This window comes from Molothrus ater, chromosome 1 (assembly GCF_012460135.2).
Source record: "Molothrus ater isolate BHLD 08-10-18 breed brown headed cowbird chromosome 1, BPBGC_Mater_1.1, whole genome shotgun sequence".
Classification (NCBI taxonomy): Eukaryota; Metazoa; Chordata; class Aves; order Passeriformes; family Icteridae; genus Molothrus; species Molothrus ater.
The window spans coordinates 3,171,891-3,199,733 of record NC_050478.2 but is presented as its reverse complement, the minus strand read 5'-3'; the positions used below and the strand labels follow the sequence as shown (position 1 = coordinate 3,199,733).

Here is a 27,843-nt window from a genome sequence, read left to right as displayed (position 1 = left end):
CATGTCTGTCAGTAAAAGGAGTGTAGGAACCCAGGTGAATCTGCCAGGATCCAAAAAAAAAAAAAAGAAAAAGGGGATCATTTTGCTGGGAAGATGAATCTGAAATCCTGCTTGAGATTTGCATCCCTCCTCCCAAAAGAGGGAAAAGTGGAAGAGGAAAGTCTCCAACACTCTGGCAATGTTTGCAGCCAGGCCACAGAGTGAAGGACTGCCCTGATGGAGCAGAATCCTGGGGCAAGCTGATCCCAGGAGGAGCTTCCTGGATGCCAGGAAGGCTTTTGGCCCCTGCTTTTATCTGCTAATGGATGGTTGTCTTTGATTTGGAAGCTGTTTCAAGTGTCCTTGTACATTTAAATGGAGTCTTTTGAAGAAATGTTCCTCTGGAATCCAGTAAAGGGAAAACTCAAGGGTGGATAAAAACCTTCATCTGAAAGCCAGCTAAATGCTTAATTTCATTTTCATGGATATTTAAAGAAATTAAATTAAATGCAATACATTAAAAGGAGAATAAATAGTTGAAGTGATGATACTTTTTGTGCTTTTCCAAAATGATTTTTTCTCATTGGAAAGCATAATCCAAAACAGTTCTTTTTTTTTTTTTACTTCTTTTTTTTTCTTTTTCTGTAACAACAGAATTAAACCATTCAAAATATTTTTCCCCATTCTGAAGTAAAGACACACAACCATGTTGCAAGTCATTAATGCCCAAAGCAAGTATATAGAAATCCTTTGGAGGTTTTTATTCCCTGATGGAATGCTGAAATATTGGACTGGGATAAATCTGCACTTCCACCAGTCACTACTGATGAATTGGACTGATTCAGAAATTGCAGATTTAAGCACAGGAAAATGGTTTTGTCCATGGGTACAGTACTGGAACTGGAATGACAGAACGATGGGGAATGGCTTCAAACTCAAAGAGAGCACGTTTAGATTGGATATTAGGAAGAAAATCCTTCCTGGGAGGGTGGTGAGGCCTGACACAGGTTTCCAGATGTCAGGAAAATTAATTCACAAACACCAGAGGTTTATGTCCAAAAAGGAGACAGCGGAGTCTTTTTTGTCTTTATTCAAATAAAGGGAGAGGCCATGGGGCATTCCCCTGGGGTCTCTCAAACATTTGGAGGACACAGCCTCCCTTTTTATCCCAATTTCCCATCTGCATTTCCCTTCTCTCTTTCCCCATTTCTGAGGTACTTGAGAGGTTCAGGCTCCCTGATACCAAAGATTTCCCTCTAATGTATAACCCTCCCTTTTAATTTTTAATTCTTATGGAATTTAGGGGTTTTTCTTCCCCATTGTTTCTTTCATCTTTCAACATCCAACTTCGTTTATCAGCAAACTTAAAGTTTATTTGTAAAAGCAAATATCTTTTTTTCCATTCCTAAATCAGTGGAATCCTTCCCATTGTTTCTTTTGTATCTCAGTGCTGGTTTTGCCTACCAGCAGACCCACAGCTTGTTTGGAAAGACAAATCCATCATTACTCTCACAGAGAAGCTGTGACTGCTCCATCCCTGGCAGTGTCCAAGGCCAGGTTGGATGGGGCTTGGAACAACCTGGGACAGTGGAAGGTGTCCCTGCCCATTGTAGGGGGGTTGGAAGGAGATGATTTTAAGGTCCCTTCCTTTGTGGAAAGCATTTGGCATCCATTTACCCCAAAACATCAGCCGGTATTTAGGAGCTCAATACCTGAATTTATTATCCAGACACTCACAACTGCCCTGGAGGCAAGAGAAAAAGCAAGAATTGTTGGCTTTAAATGGGTGCTGTGGATGAGTGTGTGGAGAACTCTGTTATGTGCTGTGTGGACAGACAATTTCCAAGTGCCTACATAGGATGTGTTTCCCCTTCAGAGTGTTCACAGCAAGGTGTTTTTCTGGAGTGGGGCCCCATAACTCAGTAAATGTGGCTGAGCTGTTAAATCAAATTTTGAACTTTGATGGGTGGGGGCAAGGGGGGAGTTTGCTGGAGAGAAATCTCATGAAGGTGATGAAATGAGATCCTATGAAGGTGATGACTGTTTCATCTGAGTGTTGCTCGAAAGAGAAATCCTAGCAAAACTCTGAGGAAAAATATGATTTTAACCCAGTTCCATCCTCCTGTTCTGGGGGATGGAACTGGGTTAAAATCATGTTTTTTCCTGGAAAATTGCATGGAAAATTGAAGCTCCCTGTGATCTGCAGTGTTCAACTTTGATTTATGGCCAGGTGGTTGTGTTGCCTTCTGCACTTCCCACGCCTTTTCTGGAAAAGGAGAACCACTTGAGGTTGAATGAGTGTTTTATTATCCTTTCTAATCAAAAGAGTGGAAATAAACGCAGTGGCTCAGTACATTCTGGAAAGAAAGCTTTGTTTAGGAGCCATTATCAATTGTATTGATCAGAGGGGCTTAATCACAGCTGTAATTTGATGTGTCAGATTAGTCACTTGTTAAGAGCACTTGATGGTGCTGAGGTTGATCACTGGCTCGGGTTAAGCAGGTGGATTTCCACTGATAAACAACAATGTCTTTCCTTAACCCTCTTTTTTTTTTTTTTGTTGTCTTCAAACACCCACCCCTTCCTCACAGGGGCTGAACATGCATCAAATCCTGGTTTCTTTTCAGATTAAATTTCTTCCATCCCTGGAAGTGTCCAAAGCCAGGCTGGACAGGGCTTGGACCAACCTGGGAAGGTGTCCCTGCCCTTGGCAGTGGGTTGGAAGGAGATGATCCATGTAAATCTATTCTCTTTTAGGAGAGTGATTCATTATCTGTGGATTTACCCATATTTGAGGAGGTTTGACAATTGGATTTGATAATTTTAAAGGTCTCTTCCAACCCTGATGATTCTGTGATTCTACAGCCCAGTGCTCACTAAATATTGCCTCGCTCTGATGAGGAGAAGTTTATTTAATTTGTTTTCTCTCGGGTCTCTCGCTGCTCAGAGTGACCCTGAGATGTGTTTGAAAGTCTCTTCTCTCAGCCTGGTGGTCGAAGAAGGAGTCAGAGCTCTTCAGTTCTTTGTCTCAAGGTTGTTTATTGTTCCTTATCTATAAAATTTTCTCTCCTGCCCTGCCGAGGTCCATCCAGCAGGACAGTTCCAGGCACTCTGCCTGCCCTGGGGCAGTGTTATGTCTTTATACTAAAAACTACATGTACAATATTTACAATTACTGTCCAATACCTATCACCTATGTTAGACAGTGAGCTTCTACTCTAAACCAATCCAAAAGTGCCAACATCACAGCAGAAGATGGAGGCCAAGAAGAAGAAGGAGAAAGGCTGGACATGCCCCAATTCCTCCATCTTGCCCCCTGAACCCCCATTCTAAAACCCCCCAAAATCTATTTTTCACCCCGTGATAGATTCATTATCATTCTACTTAAACTTTTGTGGCTTGTAATTCTTCATATAAGGTTGGTAATTGTTTTTTCCAAGGGCTAAATCAAAGGCACAGGGGTCTTGGGCTCTGTGCCAGGATCTCTGAGGCCCCTGACAGGGTCTCAAGCCCTCCAGGGCAGCCAGAGGAATTTCCTGGGTTCCCACAGTTTTCCAGCACAGGAAAGGCTGCAGAGGATGCAGTGCGGGGGAAATCCACAGGGAAAAGCAGTTGAAGCTGGCAGTGTGTACAGAGGAGAACCAAACAGCACCAAGATCAAAGTCTGGGCATTTAAGGAAGTTTGTTACCATCAGAGGACACCCAGCAGCCTCTCTGCAGGTCTACAGGAAGGAGAGTTTTATGGACTTGGTGGCAGAGTTGCCCAGTTTCTGGAAGGGTGTGTGGGGTGCGGTTGTGTTGGAGGACAGGGCTGGATTTGCTGAGCAGGACTGGCCTTGCACTGCTCTGCCCTGGTGTTCTTTCCATGCTGAAATACCTGGCAGAGACATCAAATGCGTGAGAAATAGCTACTCACTTTTCATAGTTCAGGAAGGTCTATTAAACTTTATCAAAAATACAACAGGGGGCTGAATAAAGAAAATAGGTTACGGCGCTGGAGCAAAAGATTTTCCCCGCCACATGCTCAGCCCCCTAACAACGGAGGTTTTCCCTTTTTAACCCTTTAACCCCTCCCAAAGTTCTGTCCATCAGCCCCTTCTTTGCTGTCCAGTGGTGGAGATCTCTTCCTATCAAATCCTGATTGAAGGTCAGATGTCCCCACAGTGACAGGCCAGCCGTCCCAGGTGTCCCAGCTCCAGCTGTCCCTTGATAACCACGTGAGGGGGTACAACATAACTATAAATCTATAAACCTTTTCTTAACCTATATACGTGAGATTTGTCTATTAATTGTGAGAGTCGGTCATGGAATTACTCATCCATCACAAATGCAATATGTGATTCAACACAGGAGTGGGTTCTTTGCCATTAAAATCAAGAGTAGGTAGACAGAGACCAGATTCACATGGCATAGGAATGACTTTTGGTGAGGGATTTTCACTTGGTTTTGGGTTTCTCTGCTTTGTTCTGGCCAGGTGCAGGCAGCTCTTTCAGGATGTGATGAATCCTGTTCAGATTGTCTTGCCTGCTGTCAAAATATTTAAAATGAGGGGATATTTAAATACTTAAAATCTTAATGAGCAGCTCAAGTGTGTAGGAAAAAAAAACAACAGATTTCCTAGAAAATCTCTGTGCCAGTGTTCAGTGAGGAGAGGATTGGAGAGGATTTGGCCAGATGAGGTGAAATCATGGCAAAGGGGTGGAACAAGTTGACCTTTAAAGGCCCCTTTCAACCCAAACTATCCCATGATTCTGTATTTCAGAAGGGAGGAATGCAACCCCAGCCTCACTGAAGATTGGGATTTAGCTGCAGGTGCTTTTTGCAGGATATATGAGTGCAGCACAGTGGCTGCTCAGCTGGCAATGCACTGAGCAGCAGGAGGGAAGCTCTCCCAAGGGCTGGAAGAAGAGGATTTCCTTCCCAGCCTCACAGACAGAGGCAAATCCCTCTCTCTGTTGAGCTCCTGGTGGCTGCAAGGCAGGAATCACCACTGCCCTGCTTCCTGCTGACTTCTTTCACTTGCCTCTTTTTTCATGCACAAAGGAGTATTTCTGCTTTGGTCTTGGTTTGTTTGTTGTTTTGTTTGGTTTTCTTTGGAGAAAGCTTCGCTTCTCCACGGTTTTAGTTTACAAACAGTTCAGCTTAAACTGAAGCACACAAATTAAATGATAATAAATTTTAAAAAGTAGCCCTCTCTTTTTTTTAAAAAGGCAGGAAAATCAATCAGGCCTAGGTCGGCTGGCTCAGCTCATTATCTGTTTATCCCATTATTGCTAATTAATTTGCTCTGCAATCAGATACTCCTTCAGAAGCAGGAGAGTTATTTAGGGATTACTGCTGAATAAGGAACCATGACTCCTGTCTGGGTGGGATGAGCAGCTCTGGAGACCAAGAGCTGTGCAGGGAGCATGGCCTTTGTGGAATCACAGAATCATGGAGTGGTTTGGGTTGGAAGGGACCTTAGAGATCATCTCCTTCCAGCCTCCTGCCACGGGCAGGGACACCTTCCACTCTCCCAGGTTGCTCCAAGCCCCATCCAACCTGGCCTGATGCCCCTAGTCCTTCAACACTGCACTCCTTTGTTTGCTCTCTGAGCCTGTCTGTCTTGTAAACAGAATAAAACCCAATAAAAAAGTCTGAAAAATGGAAAATGGGGGGAAAATAGTGGCATTCCCCCTCCCAATACCTGTTCACATCTGCCACCTTGCACATGCCTCACACTTGTTGTGAGATAGAGATGAGTTCTGCAAGATCATCATCACCACTGTGGCATGGAAAAAAGTCCAGGTAGGAAATGGCCCTGCTGTTTAAACTCTGAATATTGCTTTTGCTGTTCCACAGTGAAGATTGGCTAAAAAAAGCCAAATTTGGAGCCTGGGGGGGGGGGGTCTCTGTCAGTCCCCCCCTAAAGAAGTCAAATCAAGTTTGATGGGAGGAGAAGCAGTGAACATATGGAAATTAAAAATCAAGCTGGAAAAAAACATTGATGGAGTTTAAATTAGGAGCCTGTTTATTCATCACCATCTGTTTATAGTGCAGCAAGATAAGAAATAATTAATAGTTCCTTGCTTGGAAAAGTTCAAGTGAATTCTCACCTCCCCATTGCACAAGCCCTCCTGGGGCAGATGAGGTGTCAGTGGGATTTGTGGGACAATCCTGTTATCAGCAGCTCTCCAGGTGCTGGAGAAGGCTGACCCAGCTCAAAAATTCCAGAAAGTGCCCAAAGCAGGGTGGGGAAGTCTGTGGATGTGGCACTTGAGGACGTGCATCAGTGGTGAATGTGGTGGTGCCATGTTGGTGGTTGGGTTTGGTGACCTTAGGGGTCTTTCCCAACCTCAAGGATTCTGTGATTCTGTCATTTCAGAGCTGTGTAGAGCTCTCATGAGACTTGTACCACATCCATCAGCCTCTTAAAAAACCCTGAGACAACAGGAATGGCATTAAATGGCAGCTGCTGGACTGCTAAATCAAACTCTCAATCAAACCTCTATCAACATACTCAAAAAAACCCAGTTTAGCTCAGTCTAAAATGTGTTTGAACTTGGTGGTCTCTCTAAAGGCAAAAGGACCTGCTGGACTTTTTGCTACATTCTCTTTTATTAATTTTTAATTAATTTTTCTTCCTATTATTCCAGCCTAGGTGATACAAAGGGTCTCTCAGTTTCATTCTTGCTCTGACCAGCAGCACTGGGCATCTCCCAGATGAGACATCAGCCCCCTCCATTCCTTCACAGGGTCTCCTCTCCTTCAACAGTAGAAAATTCAGCCATGGGACATGGAGACCTTAAACCCCAGATTCCCATGTAGGATCAGTACCAAAGTCAAGCTCCCTTTTATTTATCAGGAATTTTTTCTCCCAGTTCTTTGGCAATAAATACACAGTAGGGCAGGTCCTTCCAAATGGTCTTCCATCACCATTCCCTCCTCTCTCTGGCACTCTTCCCAAACACCTTCATGCTGCAGCTCTTGCAGAGGTGGAACCCACTCCCTAAAAAGTCAAAATAAAAATAAATCAGCCATGGGTTTTTCAAAGGAGAACTTTTGCAGGTTCTGCTGTGAAAGCTGGCCCCTGAAACATGAGGAAGGAGCAGCATCGTCACAGTGGTAAAACCAGCCCCAGACTTTGGTGTTGGCTGATCCAGCCTGAAGATGATGCTGTTCTTCCAGACCAGGAGTTTCTTTCTGAGGAAACAGTAATCAGCAAAATTTTCCCAAAAAATGGTTCTTTTTCTGTCCGTCTTTGCTCCATGGACACACAGCCATGGCATGGGAATGACTTTTGGTGATGAATTTTCACTTGGTTTTGGGTTTCTCTGCTGTGTTCTGGCCAGGTGCAGGCAGCTCTTTCAGGACGTGATGAATCCTGTTCAGATTGTCTTGCCTGCTGTCAAGATATTGAAAATGAGGGAATATTTAAATAGTAAAAATTTTAATGAGCAGTTCAGGTGTGTAGGGGAAAAAAAAACCCCACGTTTCACAGAAAATCTCTGTGCTTGGAGAGTTCAGTGGCTTGGAGAGGGTTTGGCCAGATGAGGTGAAATCATGGCAAGGGGGCTGAACAAGATGACCTTTAAAGGTCTCTTTCAACCCAAACTATTCTGTGATTCTGTATTTCAGAAGGGAAGAATGCAGCTCCAGCCTCACTGAAAATTGGGATTTAGCTCCAGGTGCTTGGGATTGGGATTTAGCTCTACCTCTCCAGTGAGCACTGCTAACTCCCAGTTGAATTTTGGTGATTTAGTGCTAAACATGGTGGTGCTGGGTTAACTTTTGGCCTCAATGCCTGCAAAATGTTTTTTCAACCTCAAAAATTCCATGTTTCCAACAGTGGTCCCTCAGTTGCTTGTCTGAGCCCCCCCACCCACCTGATGTGCAAACATCCACCAAAACCAGGATGGAATTCCAGCATGGACCCACACAGCACCTCATCACCCCCCTGCTTTTCACCTTGGCCTCACCTTTGCACAGATATTAAGATGTTCCAAAATCTGTTTTCTGCCTTAAAACACAGCAGGGGTGGAATCTTTGCCTTGGTTTTGCTGTTGCTGACTCCTGGCTGGAATCTTTCTAACAAGCAGCAGGGTTTGTTTGATTTGGGAACAGCTGTCCCAGGGTTTGTCAGGATCAGCAGCCACTTAGTGGACATAAATTTATGTTGGAAAAGGCATTTTAGTTTGGAGAATGTGCCACACTTTTAAATGCCAGCAGAAGTTCTGGTTCCTTTTTGTGTTTTTGACATGGGATAATAGATAAATGCATACAGCCTTAGCCATACAAAAGTTATAGAAATAAGGAGAAAGTGGCATTGGTGCAATGGAAAATAAATTCCAAGTATTTTCAAAGCTCTGGATAGTTAAATTAATAATTTAATCTGGAGCTCAGATTAAATCCATCTATGCAGAGGTTTTGTTCTGACAGCAGCCTGTGTTTGTCCCTCTCAAATCCCATGAGATTTCTGGTTAAAAAGACTCTCCTTCCTCATCTTTTCTTTTAGTTTTTCTATTAATATTGACTTTATCAGAGCACTTTCTTGATGGTCTCCACCCTTTCTACCTGGGGAATATTCAGGGAATATCCTACCTGGGGAATATTCAGAAAATATTCTGAATATTCTACCTGGGGAATATTCAGAAAAGCCTCTTGGCTTTTCCCAACTTCACACACCAAAAGTGAAGCTGGGAAAAGCCAAGAGGTTGAGCCACTCGTCTTTGCTCTGAATTTCTCTCTGGAGATGCCAATATGGGAAAAGGCATCTAGGAAGGTCCCTAAATTCAGAGTCTGATTCTCTATAAATCCAGTTGTCTACAACTCCTGGAAGAGCAGAGGGATTTGAGTGAGGAAACCTTGGAATAATCCTTTATTCATGCTCTGTCTCAGCGCACTGCAGATCTTGTTTAGAGGCTGCTGAGGAGATAAGTCATGGTTTGGCAACACCCTGTGTAAACCTTCTTAAATCTTGGATCTTTTCTTTCAGTTTACATCTTCTGAGTTAGGCAGAAGGGCTCAGCTCAGAAATTTGATTTATGAAAAGCAGGGATTAAAAAAGCCTAGTGTTTATTTAGTTGGTAGGTTAAAAAAGGCTGAAAGATTACAAACTTTTTTTTTTTTAAATGAAATTATTTCCCAATAGATGTTGTTGATGGAAAATCTCAGGATTTTCATGTTTAAAAATCACCCTCCAGCAACAGTCACTGGTGATTTCTTTCATGTTGATTAGACTGGCTCAGTCTGGAGGCTTTAAGGTGAGGTTTCCTTCTTATGTCTTTGGGTCAAATTTCTCCAAACATTTAGGGAGAAAGTTATTTTTTAATATATTCCTGTTGAGTGCTTGGAAAGCTTCTACTTGCAGAAGTATGAACCAGGTTTTATAGTAAATAATTGATTTCTTGTTATAGAACCATGGAGTTGTTAAGGTGGAAAAAACCTTTAAGATCATCAAGTCCAGCTTGTGGGATAAATGACATTTCAGACTTGCCACAGATATTGAGGCAAAGTCCAAAGCAAACTCTTTTCCCTTATCCTGAATTTTGGGATCCTTTTTGCTTTCTGGGATTGCTTTTCTGCTGAACTGGGGCTGCAAATCCCTCAGTGAGTGATGAGCAGAGGAGCACCAGAGCAGCAGCAGAGCTCAGGGGTGCTGGGAAGGAAATGCCACCGCGCCAGGGGTCACAGCCTGGCAGGATTGTGGCTTTCCCCCAGCTGCTTGGATTCTCTGTCTCATCCTGCCTGCAGGGCTGGAGGCAGAGCAGGCAGCTCAACAGGCAAAAAAAAAAAAATCCAAATTAAACACAAAGCTGTGGGAAGCTGGAAGGGGAGCTCTGATGGGGTTGCTGCAGAGCACTCTGGCAGTAGTGATGCAAATAAAATATTGAAAATGTGACGAGGTGGAGCTGGGGGAAGGAGAGATGCCCAAAGGACGCTGGAGTGTGAGTGGGATTGAGGACAGGAGGGCACAGCAGTGACTTTCTCAGGGAAAGGAGGGAGGATGCATTCAGTGACACCTCAGAGCCAAACTAACCCCAGTCAAACCCAATCTGTCACAGAAAAATAGAGTAAAACCCTACTCTGCAAGCCCAGGAAAGGATGGGGTAGAATCAAACCACCAAAGATACCAGGGAGAAATGACAGGGAGCTGTTTCCATGCTGGAAGCTACTGAATAGGCTGGGACACTTCAGCTTGAAAATGAGATGCCTGAGGAGGGATGTTAAAGAGGATTTTATGGGTTTTCTCCCCAGGGCAAAGGATGTTGTGGTTAGGCTGTGAATATTTCTGTCTTTGTAAAAGAACTGAGCAGTTCCTAGTGAAAGCAGCAATGAGCAGGTTCAAAGTGAATTCAGAAAAGGATAGAATCTTTCTGCCAGTGGACACTTAAATTGTGCAATGCCTTGCCACAGGAGGTTGTGAATTCTAAAAATTTTCCTGGCTTCAGAATCAAAATTCACCTGCATTTAATTTACAAAATTTATGGCAGAAAAAAAAATCTATCTACTGTATTTTTTGTTATTTCCGACAACTTTTAAATAGAAAACCATCCCTCATTTGGGAGGTCTCTGCTCTCTGGAGTCTGTGGTGACAGAGGTGACCCAGGGCTGATGGTGGATTTTCCTCCACTGAGATTAAATTCAAACTCCTGGGTGGTGCTGAGTCATGGATTGGTGCAGGCACCACCTTTTGGGGTCTGTTCCCTTCAGTCAGGGAGAGATCAGAGCTCAGCTGGGACAGGGAGATTGATGCTGTGATAATTGCTTGTAATGAGATGCTTTTAACGAGGCAAGCCACAAGGCTGGGCTTGTCACAGGGGGGACAATAAATGTCACCCCGTGGCTGTTTACAGTCCTGAGAGCTTGGAAACTGCCTGCTGGTATGAAATTGGAGTGAAAATGAGATTTGATTGCAGCACACCAGGCTGTGACGGTGCCCTGGGATAGCTCAGCCTGCCTTCACTGAGCTGTGCCTTTGCCTTGCTGTTATCCCTGAGGCTGCTGAGAGCTCCTGAGATAGCCCAGGGGTCAAACGGGCATCCCTGCAGCTGAATAGGGATTCCAAGAGCAAAATGTGGGGGAATGTCTTCCAGAAGAGACCTGGAGTGACCCCAGGCATTAGGGAGAATTTGGTGTGAGGGTAGGGTTGGGCTTGCTGCCCTTGGAGGTCTTTTCCAGCCTGAATAATTCCTTGATTTAGTGAAAGACTGATGTACTCAAAGGGTTTTTCCCTGAGCTGGGAGTTCTCCTGGCTTCAGAGAGTGCCTGGGACCGGCCTGCTGCCATTCATCTCTTTCCTCAGCCAGTCCCATCTCAGGGCTGGGCCAAAGCTCTGGAATTCATGTTTATTCATGAGGGAAAGTTATTTCTCTGCTGCTTCCTAGATAAGCTTTGACCACAATTTGCTGTGAGTGTAGATATGAATCCAATAAATGGGTTTTTAATGCTTCAGCCTGCCAGTTCTGCAAACCAGTGTGAGAATTGACCTGTTTTCTGTTTATTAACCTTTCAAAGGGAGAGGAAATGAGAGCTTTCGTGTCACTGTGTTTCTTGCAGCTACTTCTGAGCCAGAACTTCCTAGAGGAGGGCTCGGAGTGAGGCTGGTGCAGCTCTTGGCTTGCTGGTTGGGGTGTTTGGCTTGCAGAGAGGAAGGCTGAGTGCTGGATAGAGGGATCTGAGCTACGTCTTCTTTAGAGGCATGAAGGGTTTCTCCCTGCAGCCCTCCAGGAGAAGATATTCAGCTCCAGAGAGCACTTCAGGGTCTGGCAAGGAAGGGCAGGGCAAAGCTGAGGGTGTGGGAGTCACAGTTTAAATAATTAAAATGGAAAAGAAAACCCTCTTATTTTTAAAAATATTTATTCAATTTTTTTAAGTTTATTTTTATAATGAGAAGTTGTTATAAAAAATAAACTATCCTTAATTGGATAAACTATCCAATTAACAAATGACACTAAATTATTTTTTCTTTTAACCCAATAAACAACCACCCATGCCCTGCAAGTGGGACTTTTTATCCAATTACACAAAACCACCCAAACCCATGGAGAAGGAGGAGAAGAAAGAGAAGGTGAAGAAGGACCAGCCTCCGCCCCAAAACCTCCATCTTGCTTTATATCCATTACTATATTCTAAACCCTTAAACTCTGAGTTTCCCACCCTGTGCTATCACACACTTCTATCCAAACTCCACACCCACAATCCCAGTTCTGTCATTCCATTCTGGAAGCTTCTCCAGGGCCTCAGGTCAGTGCAGTGTTCTCTTGGGGGTCAGTGCCTGGCAGCACAGAAATCTGAAATTCTCAGCAGCCAGGGCTCCAACACTGTCCTAGCCCTGACTTTAAAAACTGCACCTGAGACACCCAGAGAGGTGGTAAATGCTGCTGACTTGGAAAAGCCACACACTTATTTTTATACAGGTCCTCCAGATTCACCTGGGATCCTTGCCAAAGCAAAGCACAGCCCCTGGCAGTGTGCATCCCCTGGTTTTTGGGACAGGCAGGTGAGCAGAGCAGTTCTTTTGATGGAAATGGAGAGAAGCTGTGTTTTTAACTCATTGCCACTTGCTGCGCTGGGTGAGGATTGATAAATACATTTGTATCCTCCCTGCAGACACTGAGTGGAGGGTAGAACACAACTATTATATTATATTATATTATATTATATTATATTATATTATATTATATTATATTATATTATATTATATTATATTATATTATATTATATTATATTATATTATATTATATTATATTATATTATACTGATTAAATAAATAAATAATTAGTTGGGAAGCTCTTATCAATCCCCAAACACGATGTGATCAGGCCAAACTTGTCCTCTTTGCTGCATCCAAGTGATGCCACAGGGAAGGGAGGGATTTCCTTCTTTCAAGGCACAGTGCAGCTCTTTCTGCCCTCAGATGGATTTTTGCCTGCCAGGGCCCCAGTCCCAGCAGTTTTCCAAGATAAAGTCAGTCACCATGATATTTGCTGAAAAATCCCTTTGCCAGGATTTTTCTCCTGAGAAGCTGAGAAGCCTCAGAGGAAAAGAAAAGCAATGATTATCTGCTGCTGTGGAATGCAACAGGTGCATCTTTGATTGGTCCATGTTGGTTGTTTTTAATTAATGGCCAACCACAGTCCAGCTGTCTCAGAGTCTCTGGTCAGTCACAAGATTTTATTATCATTCCATTCCTCTCTATTCTTTTCAAGCCTTCTGATGAAATCTTTTCTTCTATTCTTTTAGTATAGTTACAATATCTCATTTTCTTTTAATATAATATATATATCATAAAATAATGAATCAGCTTCTGAAACATGGAGTCAAGATTCTCATCTCTTCCCTCATCCTGGGACCCCTGCAAACCCCACCACAAAAGTCTGTCAGTTTGGGAGGAAGAAAAGCATTTTCTGGAAGGCTCCTTGGTAAATGTTGTCTGTGTGCTGGGTCAGATGAAAGGGCACAAAGTTTTACCTGAACTTGTGATGGGATTATTACAGCACTGGACTGTGCATGCAAAGCATTTTGCAGGTATCAATCTTCGATTGTTCCTATTCTTTAAACTCCAGTTATTCTCTTCTACTCACTAAAAAGTACTGATTTTCCTGAACTGCAGATAATTAGCTCAAGAAAGACACAGAACAGGGTGCCCAGAGCAGCTGTGGCTGCCCCTGGATCCCTAGAAGTGTCCAAGGCCAGGCTGGATGGGGCTTGGAGCAGCCTGGGACAGTGGCAGGGATTTGGATTGAGATGATCTTGAGGGTCTATTCCAACCCAAATCATTCTGATTCACTGATCCTCACAGGCACTGCCAGCCAGAGTTCTTTCCATTCCCTTCTTTATTTATTGCAGAAATATTTTCAGCATGTCTGGGACAGCAATGAGGAAGATTGGTGTGGTAAGAGCTATCAGGCAGGTACAGGGAGTGTTTACAGAAGAAGTAATTTGTAAAAATACACTTCATGTGTCTTGCAAGGCCAGTTTCACTTTCCTTTTATCAGGAAAAAAAAGCTTTTTATACAAAAGTGAGCATCTAAAAGCTTTCTTCACACATCACAGGTGGTGCTGAAAAATGTCAACAGACAAAAAGATACAGATCACCAAAACTCTCAGAGTGCATAATTCAGGGCATTTAAAAAGCCATCTGATGCTATCAGATGGCTTTTATTTTGTATTATAACCTATCATGAGGTAATGGCTGCACTCTAATTTATTGCACTTGCTGGAGGAAAAGATTGTAGAATGTGAAATATTCCACCACAGAATCATTTTCCATGAAATCTTTCATATCCTGACCCTGCTGGAGCTGCTGGCTGTTTGGTGGGAGATAAGTGTGAGGCTGTGAGAGCTGAGCTGGGCACCTGATACAAGGACCTGAAACCTGACTTTCAATGAGCTCTGCATGAAGGAGATACCATCAGTTATTCCCTTTTTCAGGCTCTGATAAACTCAGCTCAGGACTTCATTATTTCAAAAGTTCAGTTTGCTCAGGAAAGAAGAGGGGGGGAAAAACCTGCAAGATCGGTTTGAAAGCCAGCTAAGGGCTCTTTTTCAGCTTCAAAGCATTTCTGTGTGCTCTCTATTGATCTGAGACAGATCTGCCTGGTGGTGACACCAGCCCTTTCCTTAGCTCAGGGAGTAAGAGATGATTTAAAGGAGGAATTTGGGTGTAATTACCAACAAGTGCAGCCTGACAGGGGTTTTCATAGTTCCCTTTGCTGGCACATGAGGAGTATTTCCTCAACATTTTGTCACCACTTTGTTCCTCACACCCCAGACTCTCTCCTGTGGGGCTGGTGACCTCAACAGCTCTGAGTCATATTTGGGGGAGTGTTTCCATCTGATGGGCTGTTAAATGTTAAATAACATTTATTATGGGACAAGTAACTGAAGGCAGAGGTGCTGGAAGCAGGGAGCTCTGCTGACAACCCATCCATCTCACCCAGGCAGCACCTGAAGTGCCTGGCTCTTGGAAATATAAAGCAGGAGGGAAAATGTCAAAATTCTGCTAAGAACTATAAAATGGTGACATATCGATGTAAAAATGTGTTTGAGTCTTTTTTTTTTTTTTTAATTGAAACCTGCCAGCTCCTTTTGGCTTCAGCATTAACGTTACATGATCCAACAATGCAGCATGCATGGGGTGTTATTAATGCCTTTTGAGAAATCAAAGGGCAAAATCAAAACATTTAAAAATCTATGGAAAGGACATGGTATTTTTTCTTTCCCCTAAAGCTTTGATTCTACCCAGAATGAGTAGAATCAAAGAATCAGTAATGCCTCATTTTGACAAACCCCTGTGTTTTCTCCCTGTGTTGGTCATTCCTTCATTCCCAGCTTGGATGTGCCACCTTCCCTCACTCCTCTCTTGGCCACAGCACTGTCCCTGCTCAGCCTCCAGCAGTGTTCTGTGCCTTTTCCCTTTTTAGGAAGAAAACTGCTTCTGGTGAAGGGATTTTGGTCCTTGACCCCTTGATTGTCATCTGTGTCCCCTTCCTGCTGTGAGAGCTGCACAGCCATTGCAATGGGGAGGAAAAGATGATGGCATTTGGGGGAAACACAGAAGGAAGGGGATAATTTCTCACAGGCTCAGATCAGGTGTTTTAATGCAACAAGGAGTGAAAGGGCAAGGAAGAGAGATATTTAATTAGGGATTTCTGCCTTTTTAATCTAGGAGAAGACACTGTTCTTGTGTTCTTGTATCAAGCCTGATTTGCCATTTTTTTCTTTTTTTTTTTTTTTTTTGCCCTTATCTGCTGTTTTATCCATACTGATTTCTGGAAAATTACAGTGCTGAATTTTAGGGACTGGGGGAGCTAAAAGCTGTGTGTTTAAAGGAAATACTCAGCAGGGTTTCATTCCAAAAGGTGCCTGTGCCGGGGTGAGGGGCTCTGCACACCTTTGCAGAGCTGCTCTGCTGCATCCAGCACTCCCGAGTGCTCCACCATCTGCTTTTGTCTCTTCCCCAGGCTGCAGGAGGCAGTGGGACAACATCACGTGCTGGCCTGAAGCAGAGGTGGGAGAAGTCGTGGTACGGCCATGCCCCAAGTACTTCAGATTCCTGACCTCCTACCTGGGTAAGCAAATCCCAAATCTGCTCCACAGCTTCGCTCCCAGGGGGGTTTCTCATCATTCCACGGGGGGAGCATCTCAATAAAGAGGGAGAAACCAGCTCTTAGACTGAGGTTGTCGCCACATTTCTCTTCAATGAAAAGCAAGGCACAATTCTTCCCAAGAATATTTCTGGGTTTCACATTCTCTGAACCTCAGAGAAAGGAAAAACAATATTTATGTCATTTGCTGTGCCTGTGTTTGTGCCAAAGTGGAATGCAATGTGGAGATTGTTCACCCACAGTGATGGTGTTTTGGTTCCTTGGCCTGTCAGGGCCAAGTGTGTAACCCCACATTTCTCTTCACAGAGAAAAGCAAGGCACAATTCTTCCCAAGAATATTTCTGGGTTTCACATTCTCAGAACCTCAGAGAAAGGAAAAACAATATTTATGTCATTTGCTGTGCCTGTGTTTGTGCCAAAGTTGAATGCAATATGGAGATTGTTTACCCACAGTGATGGTGTTTGGTTCTTTGGCCTGTCAGGGCCAAGTGTGTAACCCCACATTTCTCTTCAATGAAAAGCAAGGCACAATTCTTCCCAAGAATATTTCTGGGTTTCACATTCTCAGAACCTCAGAGAAAAGAAAAACAATTCTTATCATTTGCTGTGCCTGTGTTTATGCCAAAGTGGAATGCGATATGGAGATTGTTCACCCACAGTGATGGTGTTTTGGTTCCTTGGCCTGTCAGGGCCAGGTGTGTAACCCCACATTTCTCTTCACAGAGAAAAGCAAGGCACAATTCTCCCCAAGAATATTCTTATCTCATTTGCTGTGCCTGTGTTGTGCCAAAGTAGAATGCAATATGGAGATTGTTCACCCACAGTGATGGTGTTTTGTTCCTTGGCCTGTCAGGGCCAGGTGTGTGTGTGTTAGTCGGGACTGTCGGTGACAGTCACGAGATTCTGTGCAGTGTGTGCAGAGTTGAGTGTTTGGCAGGTTCAGTTTAGATGGAATTTAATATTAGTACAGAATAATATAGTATAATAAAGTAATTAATTGGCCTTGTTATATCAATGGAGTCTTCCTCATCATTCCTCCCTGCCACGGGGGTTGTCCTGTTTAGATATGAGGTGAAGGAGGTTTCCAAGCCATTCATGAATTCCCAAACATCAAAACATCCTCCCTGCACTTGCAGCAGCACTGCTGTGGACCACAGGGATGCAAAAAATGGCTCCTGGTGAAATCCAATAATATGGATGTTGTGCAGTGAAAATTGAATCAACCTCTGGAACAGTTATGTTTGTTGTGCAAAATGAGCAGTTTAGGACAATCATTAATTAAGTCTCTGACAGAAAATGAACAAGCTGGAACTGGACGTAATAAAGTTGGGGTTTTTTTTCTGCTGGAATGACAGATCTGACCACAGGCCAAGGAATTAACCTGACAAATAATGGGCAGGGGAGGTTAATGGAGGAGGTAGCTCAACTCACTGCTCAGGGTGTTCTGAGAAGCTTTAGTTTAAAACTCAGGTCTCAAGGGGCCGTGCAGCAACAGGGCTGATTGTGCCTCCTGGTAGTGCACAGTTATTTTTCACTATTTTTATTATAGGAGCCCTGAAGGCCTTAACAGACAAATAAGTTCTTTTGCACTGGAGATCCTGCATTGAGCTGACCCTCCATTTTTAAAGCCTGTAGTGCAAACACACAGGATAAATTAGGAATGGGGATAGGAGCACAATATCATCCCTGTTCAACAGGCCTGGGCACTGCACTCATTAACCAGCACGTGCTGATTACATGACCTGCCCATGGCCACACCAAAATTCTTTGCAGGCACAGAAAGGAAATTCAAAATCCCTGAAGTCCTATCCTGCAGATTCTTTGCTTCTTTTTTTCTGCCAGGGTCAGGATTAAATGTGTGAGATGGTATTTCTTGTTGGGACTCAGATGTTTATCAGTTCTTATCTCTGTCACAGTCTCACAAACCCTGAGTTCTGCAGCACTTCACTGTAACAAACTAAAAATGGAGCCCCATCTCTCTCTCTACAAGGCCTTTGAGGGACAAACTGTCCAACTAAGAAATGACACCGAAATTATTTTCACTTTTAACCCAATAACCAACCACCCGTGCCTGCAATGGGGACTTTTTTTATCCAATTACACAAAACCACCCAAACCCGTGGAGAAGAAGAAGAAGCAGGTGGAGAAGAAGAAGGTGAAGGTGAAGAAGAAGAAGTTGAAGAAGGAGAAGAGGAAGGTGAAAAAGAAGAAGAAGGTGGTGAAGGTGAAGAAGAAGAAGAGGAACAAGAACAAGAAGGTGAAGAAGAAGGAGGAGAAGAAGGACCAACCTCCGCCCCAAAACCTCCATCTTGCTCTATATATATCACTGTATTCTAAACCCTGTGATATCATACACTTCCATTCAAACTCCACACCCACAATCCCGGTTCTGTCATTCCATTTTGGAAGCTTCTCCACAGCCTCAGGTCAGTGCAGTGTTCTCTTGGGGGTCAGTGCCTGGCAGCACAGAAAGCCTGAAATTCTCAGCAGCCAGGGCTCCAACACTATCCTAGCCCTAACTCCCTCATTTCCAAAATTCCCTGGTAGCTCATCATTCCTGTCTCACACCCAGGGAGAAGAGGCAGAAGCTGCTGTGATATGACATCTTGCAGGACAAGACCCCTGTACATGGGATCAGCTGTGTGGAAGAATTTCCTGCTGTTCCTGCTCTCTGCCCTCCCCTGAGCACAGCATTCACTCCCTGGGTTTTATATACCAGTAGAGTTCGTAAAACACCAAGAAAAATCTCTTAAAAATGCTTTCTAGTACATCATGCCACCAGAGCTGAGCAATGAGGAGAATATTGTGTATATTTGATTATATATAGAGGTCAAGCAGTGGAACAGGCTGCCCAGGGAAGTGCTGGATTCGTTGTCCAGGGAAGTGTTCAAAAATAGGATTGTGGTTTAGTGTGCACCTGGCAGTGCTGGGTTTATGGTTGGACTTGATGTTCTTAGAGGCCTTTTTAAACCTCAATGACTCTGTGCTGGCTTTTACAGTCAGAGGTGAGGAACAGGCTCCTTTAGAGGTACAGTTCAGCTGGGTTTTAGATTCCCACTCCAGGATGAGTTTAATACCACCCATAAACCACATATTTCTCTCTATTTGCAATCAAAATATTGCAGAGTGCCTCTGGCAGATGGGAATGTCTTCCAACAGGATTGAATTCTGCCTCAGCAGAGCACCAGCACAACAACTGATGCCATTCCCAAAGCAGAAGCAGCAGCTTTGATTCTCTCTGAGTCAGACACTCTGTACACAACCATCAACAAACAGGGAAAGCAGTGATGGTCTTAAATAAAGGGAGGGGAAGATTGCCTCCTGTTTTATAGGATTTGTTGCAAAATTAATGCCATTAAATGTTGTGAAGCAGCTCTTCCTTTGTAGCAGTGATTGTCATTGAGCAGCTTTCAAGGAACTCAATCACCTGGGTAATGTTTGAGTCGTACTCTTTGATCCCTTTGCAGGAACAGGAAAGCTTTTATCAAGTTGTGAGCCAGAGAAAATCTTTTTAATGTGTTTATAACAGGAAAAGAGTGAAATACCAGGGAACAAAGTGTTAATATGATTTTCCTGCCTCATGGAGAATAAGCTGTTCAAATGACTAATATCCCATCTCATGGTTAATAAAGGATAAAATGTCTTGTGGCATTTTAAAACCTTAAACTGTCCTGATGTCATTTGACATTAATTTTTTATGGCATTCACAGATCCAGAAAATTTTCATTATTTCATGACGTTCATCAGTGCCATGTGAGGGAGATGGATGAAAATATTTTTGGCACCTTTCATTATTAAAGTGCCTTGCTTTCCACCTCTTGACCAGAATGTTCCGGCTCTCTTTCCGTACGTGGAAGTTGACATTTGTAATAGGGATTTATGTCCCACAGTTTCTCCAAAAGCAAATTGTCCGCCATGCACGAGTGAAATCAGCACTGACAGTTTTTAAGCTTCAGCTCTGAGATTAATTGACCTAAGGGGGTGGGGATGGGCACAGCCAAACTCTGGAATCCCACTCAGAGAGGTGAGATCCATCTGAGTTTTGGGCTTGCCAAACTCCTTTTTTCCTCGGGTGTTCTAAATTTATTTCCCCTTTCCTTTCCCCTCCTTCGTGAACACTTTTTATTCTGCATTGCTTCTGAAACTGGAGCAAAAATTGAATAAAATGAGGATAAGGATGAGCAGAGAGCAGCAGATAAGAAGAAGACGACACCACCTCTCTAAAGAACCCCAAAATTAGCCATACCCATTATTTATTTGCTACAAATAGTCATTAAAATACCCAAGAAGTTGAGTGTGGGTTTTGTGGAGTTCACTGAGAACCCTCAACCTGCTCAGGTTCTCTGCTGTCCACATGTGCCTTCATATCAGAAATGCAAAATTACCAGAAAGGAGAAAAGGAGGCTCAGAGAGGGCATCACCATCCCTGGCAGCGCTCAAAAACGTGTGGATGTGGCACCTGGGGACATGGTTTGATGGTGGCCTTGGCAGTGTGGGGTTAATGATTGGACTTGATGATCTTAGAGGGCTTTTCCAACCTAAACCATTCTACGATTCCATAATTTATTTGCACCTGAGGTGTCACAATACTTGTGCCTCACTCCTCTGAAGGGCTGGGGCTACACCTCCACCTCTACCCGAAAATGTGCATCTTTTTTTTTTCCCTAAATGTTTCCTGGAATTCTATAATTGCAGGATCAAAAGATCTAATGAGAATTTTGTCCTAAAATTTGACAGCTCTGTTTTTAGCATGAGAAAACAAACGGTTTACAAAAGGTGCCTAATCAAGGGGAACATTGTTATTGTTAAGAAAGGGGGAATTATCTGTAATAAGGATCAGGATCTTCACTCTTAGGAGTGAAATGTGCAGGAAGGGGAAAGGAAAATAAGGGAAAATTGAGTTTTGCCACAAAAACGGGGTGCAGGAAGTTTCAGGGCACTGGACATGTGACAGCAATATCTGCAGGCCAAGTGATGTGAAAAACAACAAAGGGAGAAAATTAAGTTGGTCTTGTTTGATGTGCTGACCCAATGCCACAGGTTCTACTATGACATAAAGTTATGAAATACAAAAATATAAAATAACATTAAACAGTGGGCAGAAATTGCATGGAAGGAATGAAATTGTGAGACCACGACTGAGGCAGAGGAAGCAAATTGGGAAATTATCCTGTCATGACTTTTCCCACAAGTTTTACCCAGGCCTAAACACTTCAGCATCCAGCTAAGTGAAAGCTGTCTGCAAGTTTCAAGAGTTTTCCAGGAACAGTGGGGCAGATCAATAATAAAAATGAAAGTAGAGATGTGCCAGTGGGCTCAGCAGTGTCTCAGGAATGGTAAATAATAGAAATGTTACTGCTTTAATCGTTTCTGCTTGAAAAAATCGATTTATGTCCATGGAATATGGTGCTAGAGAAGCAGGACTGATTGCTGGGCAATCAGTCACCACCTTCCCCTCTGCTTTAGAAGTTGTTACAGAAAAGGGCAAGGAAAGCAAGAGGGGAGCAAAACCCAACACCCCCGAGCCATGATTGACCTCAGATTCTCTTTGTCTGAATTCAAACTCCCACTAAAAGCCAATAAGAGGGTTTTTTCCAAGAAGATGAAAGAGGTAAAATTTCACCTGTAACATGAACTTTCAGACATGTCTCAGAGTTTGAAGGCTGTGTTTGAAACAGATGAGAGGCAGAAAGAAATCAAGTAGGAGAAAAAAATTGAGAGCAAGACAACAGCTCCGTGCATTTATTCAGTTCATCTGTTCAGTGTTTAACTCCCACCCAGATCAAACACCTCTGATAAAGAAAATGTTCTGGTTTTATCTCTGTTCCACAAACTCCTCCCTCCTCTTCTGCTGTGTCATGAATAAATCATGGAAGGAAATTCCTCTCAGTGACAGCAAGGAGGTCTCGTGGGAGGTTGGAGCTGGGTTTTAGGGTCCCTTCCAACCCAAATCCTTCCTTGATGATTTCATGATTCTGAATTCTGAGACAAGATTTGTGCAGCCTCCATCCTTGAAGGATTCCAAGAATATCCAAAAGGCATCTGGTCATGCTTAAAATTTTAGGTGACCACACCTGAGCATGGGTTTGGGGCCAGATGATCTCCAGAGGTCCCTTCCAAACTCAGTCATTCTGGGATGCCATGAAAACAGGAACTGAGCTCTTGCAAGGCAAAATGAGGTTATTATTAAAACAAATGAGAGTTAGTTATGGCTTTTCCAAAATTTTTTTTAATGGAAAACCTCACCTCATTGCTTTTAGGAACAGACACACCAGTTTGACAGTGGTGATATTGATCAAATTAAATACAAACCCCACAAAAACCCCCAGATTAATTCATGGCTTTAACTAATACCATGAGAATGAGGGGACTCTGTTCTCACCAGGGACTTGGCTCTTCTTTTTCCACAACACAGAGGAGAGCCTGGAGCACAAATCTGCTGGCACGGGGATGCTTCCCATCTCTCAGTGAATCTCCTCCACTCTGCATTGCTAAATACATGTAATTATAAACCCCTGGTCTCCTTTCTCATTAAATCTCCAGGAGTACAGTTTGAAAATTTTAGCTCCAGTCTGATAGGAAATGGGAACATTTGGGAAATCTAGTGAACTTTGAAAGGCTGGAGATAAATTCCAAGTGCAGAAAGTTTGTGTTTTCTGATACTGTACTCCAGATTTCAATGTACTCCATTGGTGCTCATTTTGGGGAGAACTCGTGTTACACAAATTACTGAGAAACACCTCTGAAAAATGGCAAATACAACTTCTGGTGCTTTGAAAAATTTGCCTTTCCATTGACAAATAATTAGATTTTATGACCAAAGTCTGAAAAAAACAAGAGCCAGTGAGGCCACAAAAAATGTATCATTTTCATCAGGGATCTGTGGCAGAGCTGGGATTTGACATTGGAACATAAAAATCTGTGTGATACTTCAGTCTAACCTAAAAACCTCAGAGGAAAGCTAAGCTTGTGGGGCACTTTCCCAAAATTTATGCTCATTTTCAGTATAAAAAGGGACGTTTTAAATAGTAGTAATTAGAAATGTTATTTTGCCAGAGGAGAGGCCTTATCCATTATTTTCAGGCAAATTGTGGTGTGATAAAATCTTTGTTTTCTAACCTTGTACTTTTTGTACCTCTCAGATGTCAGGTGCACATGAGAAGCTTTAGAAAGGTGTCTTGTATCACACCATGTGTGTGAATTTCCACACCTAAAAGTGACATGAGCAGCAAAGGGTAATAGAAAAAATTCTCTGGGAAGTTTCCCTAAACTCTTCCTCTGAGTTTCCCTAAAATCAGAGTAATTTTTTATTATTATTTTTTTAATCCCACTGATGCTTTGTCATTGATTTTCCTTCTACCTTGTTTTCTACATCTGCTAAAGCATTGGGACAAATTTTGAAAGTACTGAGAGAGGTGAGTTTTTAAATAATCATGAAATTGTGAGGAAGAGCAATTGAAAAGAAGAAATAGGAGAAAAATAAGCTGAAAGGAACACACTTCAGCTCACTGAGAATAAGAAACAAAGATTTAAAACCACCGTGAAATCTTAAGCCATCCCCAAACAGAGTTTTGAGCAGGAAATGGGAAGCAGTGAAGTTCAGATAATGGGATCCATTGTAACAAAGAAGAAATAACAGAAATTGCATAACCCAAAAAAGCTGAAAGCACCGAACAGTCGTGTCCTTGATTTGTTTGCACAAGATCCTTTATGATCCTGATATGAACCCTGGTGCAAGGAACTGCAAACAGTGGCCATGCAGGGAAAGCCTGGGCCAGCAGCCCATGGAGCTGGGCTGGACTTGGCTGCTTCTGGAGCAGCTGTGACAATGAAGAAAAGCACCTTTGAGAGCCCTCCCTGTGGGATTCACAGTCTCTGAACCTGAGAGAAGCAGAGGAAAGAATGGTCAAAACCAAATCTTATCTCATTTTCTGCTCCTGTGTTTTGGAACATGTGGAATGTTCCAAAGATTGGAACATTCTAGTTGGAAGATTATTTACCTGAAGGAATTTGCTTGATTGGATTCTGGTGTGAGTGTTTTGTTTTCTTGACCAATCTCTGCAAACTGTCTCCTGGTCAGGAGATTTGGTTGAGTGCTTGTGCATTTTCAGTTTAGATATAGGATAGAAGAATAGTATAATGAAGTAATTAATTAGCCTTCTGGTATCAACAGAGTCCTCCTCATCATTTTTACCTGCATTGGGGGCCCTGTTTTTACAATACCTCCCAGATTCAGATCTGCTGCAAAGACAGATTAGAGGAACAAGTTTAATATCAAAATCCATCTGTCACAGGGATTGGAGAAGTGACTTCAGGCAGGGGATTGTTCTCAGTGCAGAACAGGCCCGTGGCTGGGAAGATGCTCAGATGAGTCAAGTGTCAGAAATTGCTGGAGGTGATACTCAAATATTTTTGTGACTCACAGCTGCATAATTGATTTGGTCCTATTTGCAGTTTTCTTACTCTTGTGTGCAAAGAGCTCAATCGTTGGAAATGTTTGCAAAGCTCTTTGAGCTTCCTTGGTGTCGTTTTTCACCTTAAGAAGCAAAGTTTCACTTCTGTTTGTTCATTCTGGTGTATTGACCAGTTTTCCAGTTTTGTGAGGTGAATGGCACCAGTGGAATGCCCCAGTAATGGGATTTTAGTGAGGTGGGCAGGGTGCGCGCTGGTGGTCAGGGAAGGTGCTGGAGGAATTTACAATGTGCTGTTGGCTGCGTTTCTGCTTTGTTATTTTTGACAAACCCATATCTTGGCCTTTTAGCCTACAAACCTCTTGGGGTAAGGCTTATCCTGAGTGCTGGTCTCTGCTTTTACTGGATTAAGCTGCTGTGGGTTTGAGGTCCAGCTGGGACAGGGAGCAGAGATGTTTTACAAAGTAAGAAGCGCTTTGCTCTTAGAATCCTGGATGGATCAGGCAGATCTGAGTACCAAAGAGCCACGTGAACTTCAGTTTTGACAGTTTGGCGGAAGGAGTGAGATGTTCTTGTGTTAATTAAAGCTCTTTTTAGCTGGTCAGAGGCCCCAGGCACTCAGCAAGCTTGACAGTCCAGGAAATCTTCCTGCCCTGGAGTATGCAAGTTGAAACAGGCAAGAGAGTTTGTCAGTATATGTGGATTTTCTCCCTTCACAGCCAAATTTTGAAGTGTTTTGTTCACAAACCAGAGTGCAGTACATTTTCCAGGAATCACATTTGCTCAGGGCTCAGTTGTAGGCAAGGTCTGGGTGTGGAGGACTGGATTTGGTTCCCAGACCCCCAGCCTTATCTGCATGGTGTGAAATGAGCCCTTTATCTATCCCTGTCCTGGCTTCTCACAGGCACAGTGAAAGGCATAAATACTTCACTGCTTCGTTTAGATAAAATTTTTCCAGGAACAAAGTCAATGTGACAATAAAACATTCAAACAATACTGGTGCAGTGCCAGGAACCAAAGGTCTGGGTACGACTGGCAGCATGGTACCACCTGAAGGGATGTTTTGTGTGCACCTCTGTATTAAAATCTACTTTTTTACTGAGGTCTGGACTTTAAAACAGAATAGATGTCTCCCATTTATGAGCTCTGTGTAATATGAAAAATTATTAACAGGGAAAAAGTATGAGAGTTTTTCTCTAAGTATTACAAGAATTGTGTTTTGGCATTTATACCACAAGAGGCAGAAGTTGTTTTTACAGTGAGCTAAAGGTTTCTTTTAAATCATGGGTTTTTTTTTTTCTTTTCTTCCAGGGAATGTGACCAGGAATTGTACAAGCCAGGGCTGGTCAGATGTGTACCCTGCACCCTATGCTGTAGCTTGTGGATATGATTCCAACAGCACTCCAGGGGAAGAGGTTTGTAAACCTGGGTGGGTGGACATTGAGATTTAACAGGGATCAAAATCCAAATTGTACGATCTTCCCATGCCCAACTTCTCCCATTCCCCCTCTGATTCCTCAAAAGGGAAGGATCCTCTTGAGGATCCTTGGAAGCAGAGTTCAAACGTTTGGTCAAGCAAATTATCTTCCCTTTAATGTCATAGACTCGTGGAATTATGGAATGGCTTGGGATGGTGGTTCCAGTTGTGGGTTTCTCTGGGTCTGGGTTGAAGGCACTTGAGACAGTAGTTCATGTTCACACTCAGGTGTTTATTATTTCTTATCAGTAAAACAGCCTCACTACTGAGAGTTCAGCAGCTTTTCATTAGAAGGCACAAAATGCCAACAATCTCTTGTTCCAAGGCCTTCTCAGACTAAACTGTCCAATTAAGAGCTGACACCTGGATTATTTTCCCTTTTAACCCAATCACTGATCCCACAGAGCTGCAATGGGGACTTTTCTGCCCAATTACAAAATGCCACCCAAACCCATGGAGAAGGAGGAAGAAGCAGAAGCCCAGGGTGACACCCTGTGCCCTCCATCTTGCTTCCATCCACAACACACTAAAAACCCCCAAACCTCAATTTCTCACCCAGTGACACACCTGCACTGCTCTCTATAATCTATTTCACACTTTTGTGGGTTCCAGTCTATCTTGAAGTCTGGGGAACTTTCTCCATGGATGAGGGTCAGAGTCAGTGCTGCCCTGGGGGTCAGGGCAGCCCAGAGCAGACACAGAAACATTCCCAGTGCCCTGGGTTTCCACAGCTTGGGATGGAGAGGAACTTCAGGATCATCTCATTCCACTCCCTGCTGTGGGCAGAGACACCTTCAGAGCAGCAGAGACCAGGCTGTTCCAAACCTGGCCTTGAACACTCCCAGGGATTGGACATCCAAAATTTCCAGGATGTCAAGACCTGAGAAGATCAGACCATTGTCTATGGGATGCCCACACATAACTTAGGTGTTTTATTTTCCACAGTGCACTTTGAAACAAGCCCTCCACATTTATATTTATGCTTAAGTAGATACGGTGATTCCAGTCTTTCTGTGGCAACATAAGCATCAAAAACTCTAAAGGGATAAAAATTATTTTTTGCTGCTCTGCACATCTCAACCAGCTAAATATCCACATCACTGCAGGGAACACATATTTTCATGAAATTATACTAAATTTTGATAGAAAATCCAAAAGTTCTCTGGGATATTGTTTGTGTATAAATTAGCAATCACTGACCTGAGTATAATTAGCTTTGCAGAGTATTGTCATTCCACAGGAAGGAGTTAGTTACTGGTTTGCTGCAAGCTGAGACATGAAGGGTAAAGTCTAAAGAGGATAACAAATGTTAGAAGCAGGATTCACCTCACCTAACTCAAAGTTCAGCATCTAATCTAAACTAATCACCTGAAGCAGTCCCACAGTCAACAAGAAAAAGCTTATGCATGGAAAGTTATACTTCACTGCAATCACATGTTGCAGTATTTATGTTTTTATATAATAGGTTAATGTGTTTATATTAAACCTCTGCTCGTGCTTTTTTTGTTGTTGTTGCTGTTTAAAACATACCTCAGTGTTAGTGTTAGTGAATGTTGGACATAGGAATCTCAATAATTAATGAATATGTGTTTCTAGTATTTAAAGGGGGCTTACAAAAAGGCGGGAGAGGGATTTTTCACAAGAGCATGGAGTGATGGGACAAGGGGGAATGGTGTTAAGCTGAAGAAGGGCAGGTTAAGATGAGAAATTGTGAAGAAATTCCTCACTGAGAGGACAGCGAGGCCCCAGCACAGGTTGCCCAGAGAAGCTGTGACTGTCCCATCCTGGGAAGTGCCCAAAGCCAGGTTGGAGAGGGCTTGGAGCAGCCTGGGATAGTAGTGGAAGGTGTTCCTGCCCAGGACAGGGGTGGAATGGGATGATTTTT

At 43.1% G+C, this 27,843-nt stretch overlaps 1 protein-coding gene across 1 annotated transcript in view; it reads left to right on the top strand.

Annotated features, from left to right (window-relative positions):
• The window catches only part of VIPR1 (vasoactive intestinal peptide receptor 1), a 117,054-nt gene that overhangs the window by 43,138 nt on the left and 46,073 nt on the right, over positions 1–27,843 (top strand). The window contains exons 3-4 of the mRNA XM_036378930.2: positions 15,927–16,034; positions 25,793–25,896. Of these exons, the coding sequence (XP_036234823.2) occupies positions 15,927–16,034; positions 25,793–25,896 (212 nt within the window). The remainder of the gene's footprint in view (positions 1–15,926; positions 16,035–25,792; positions 25,897–27,843) is intronic.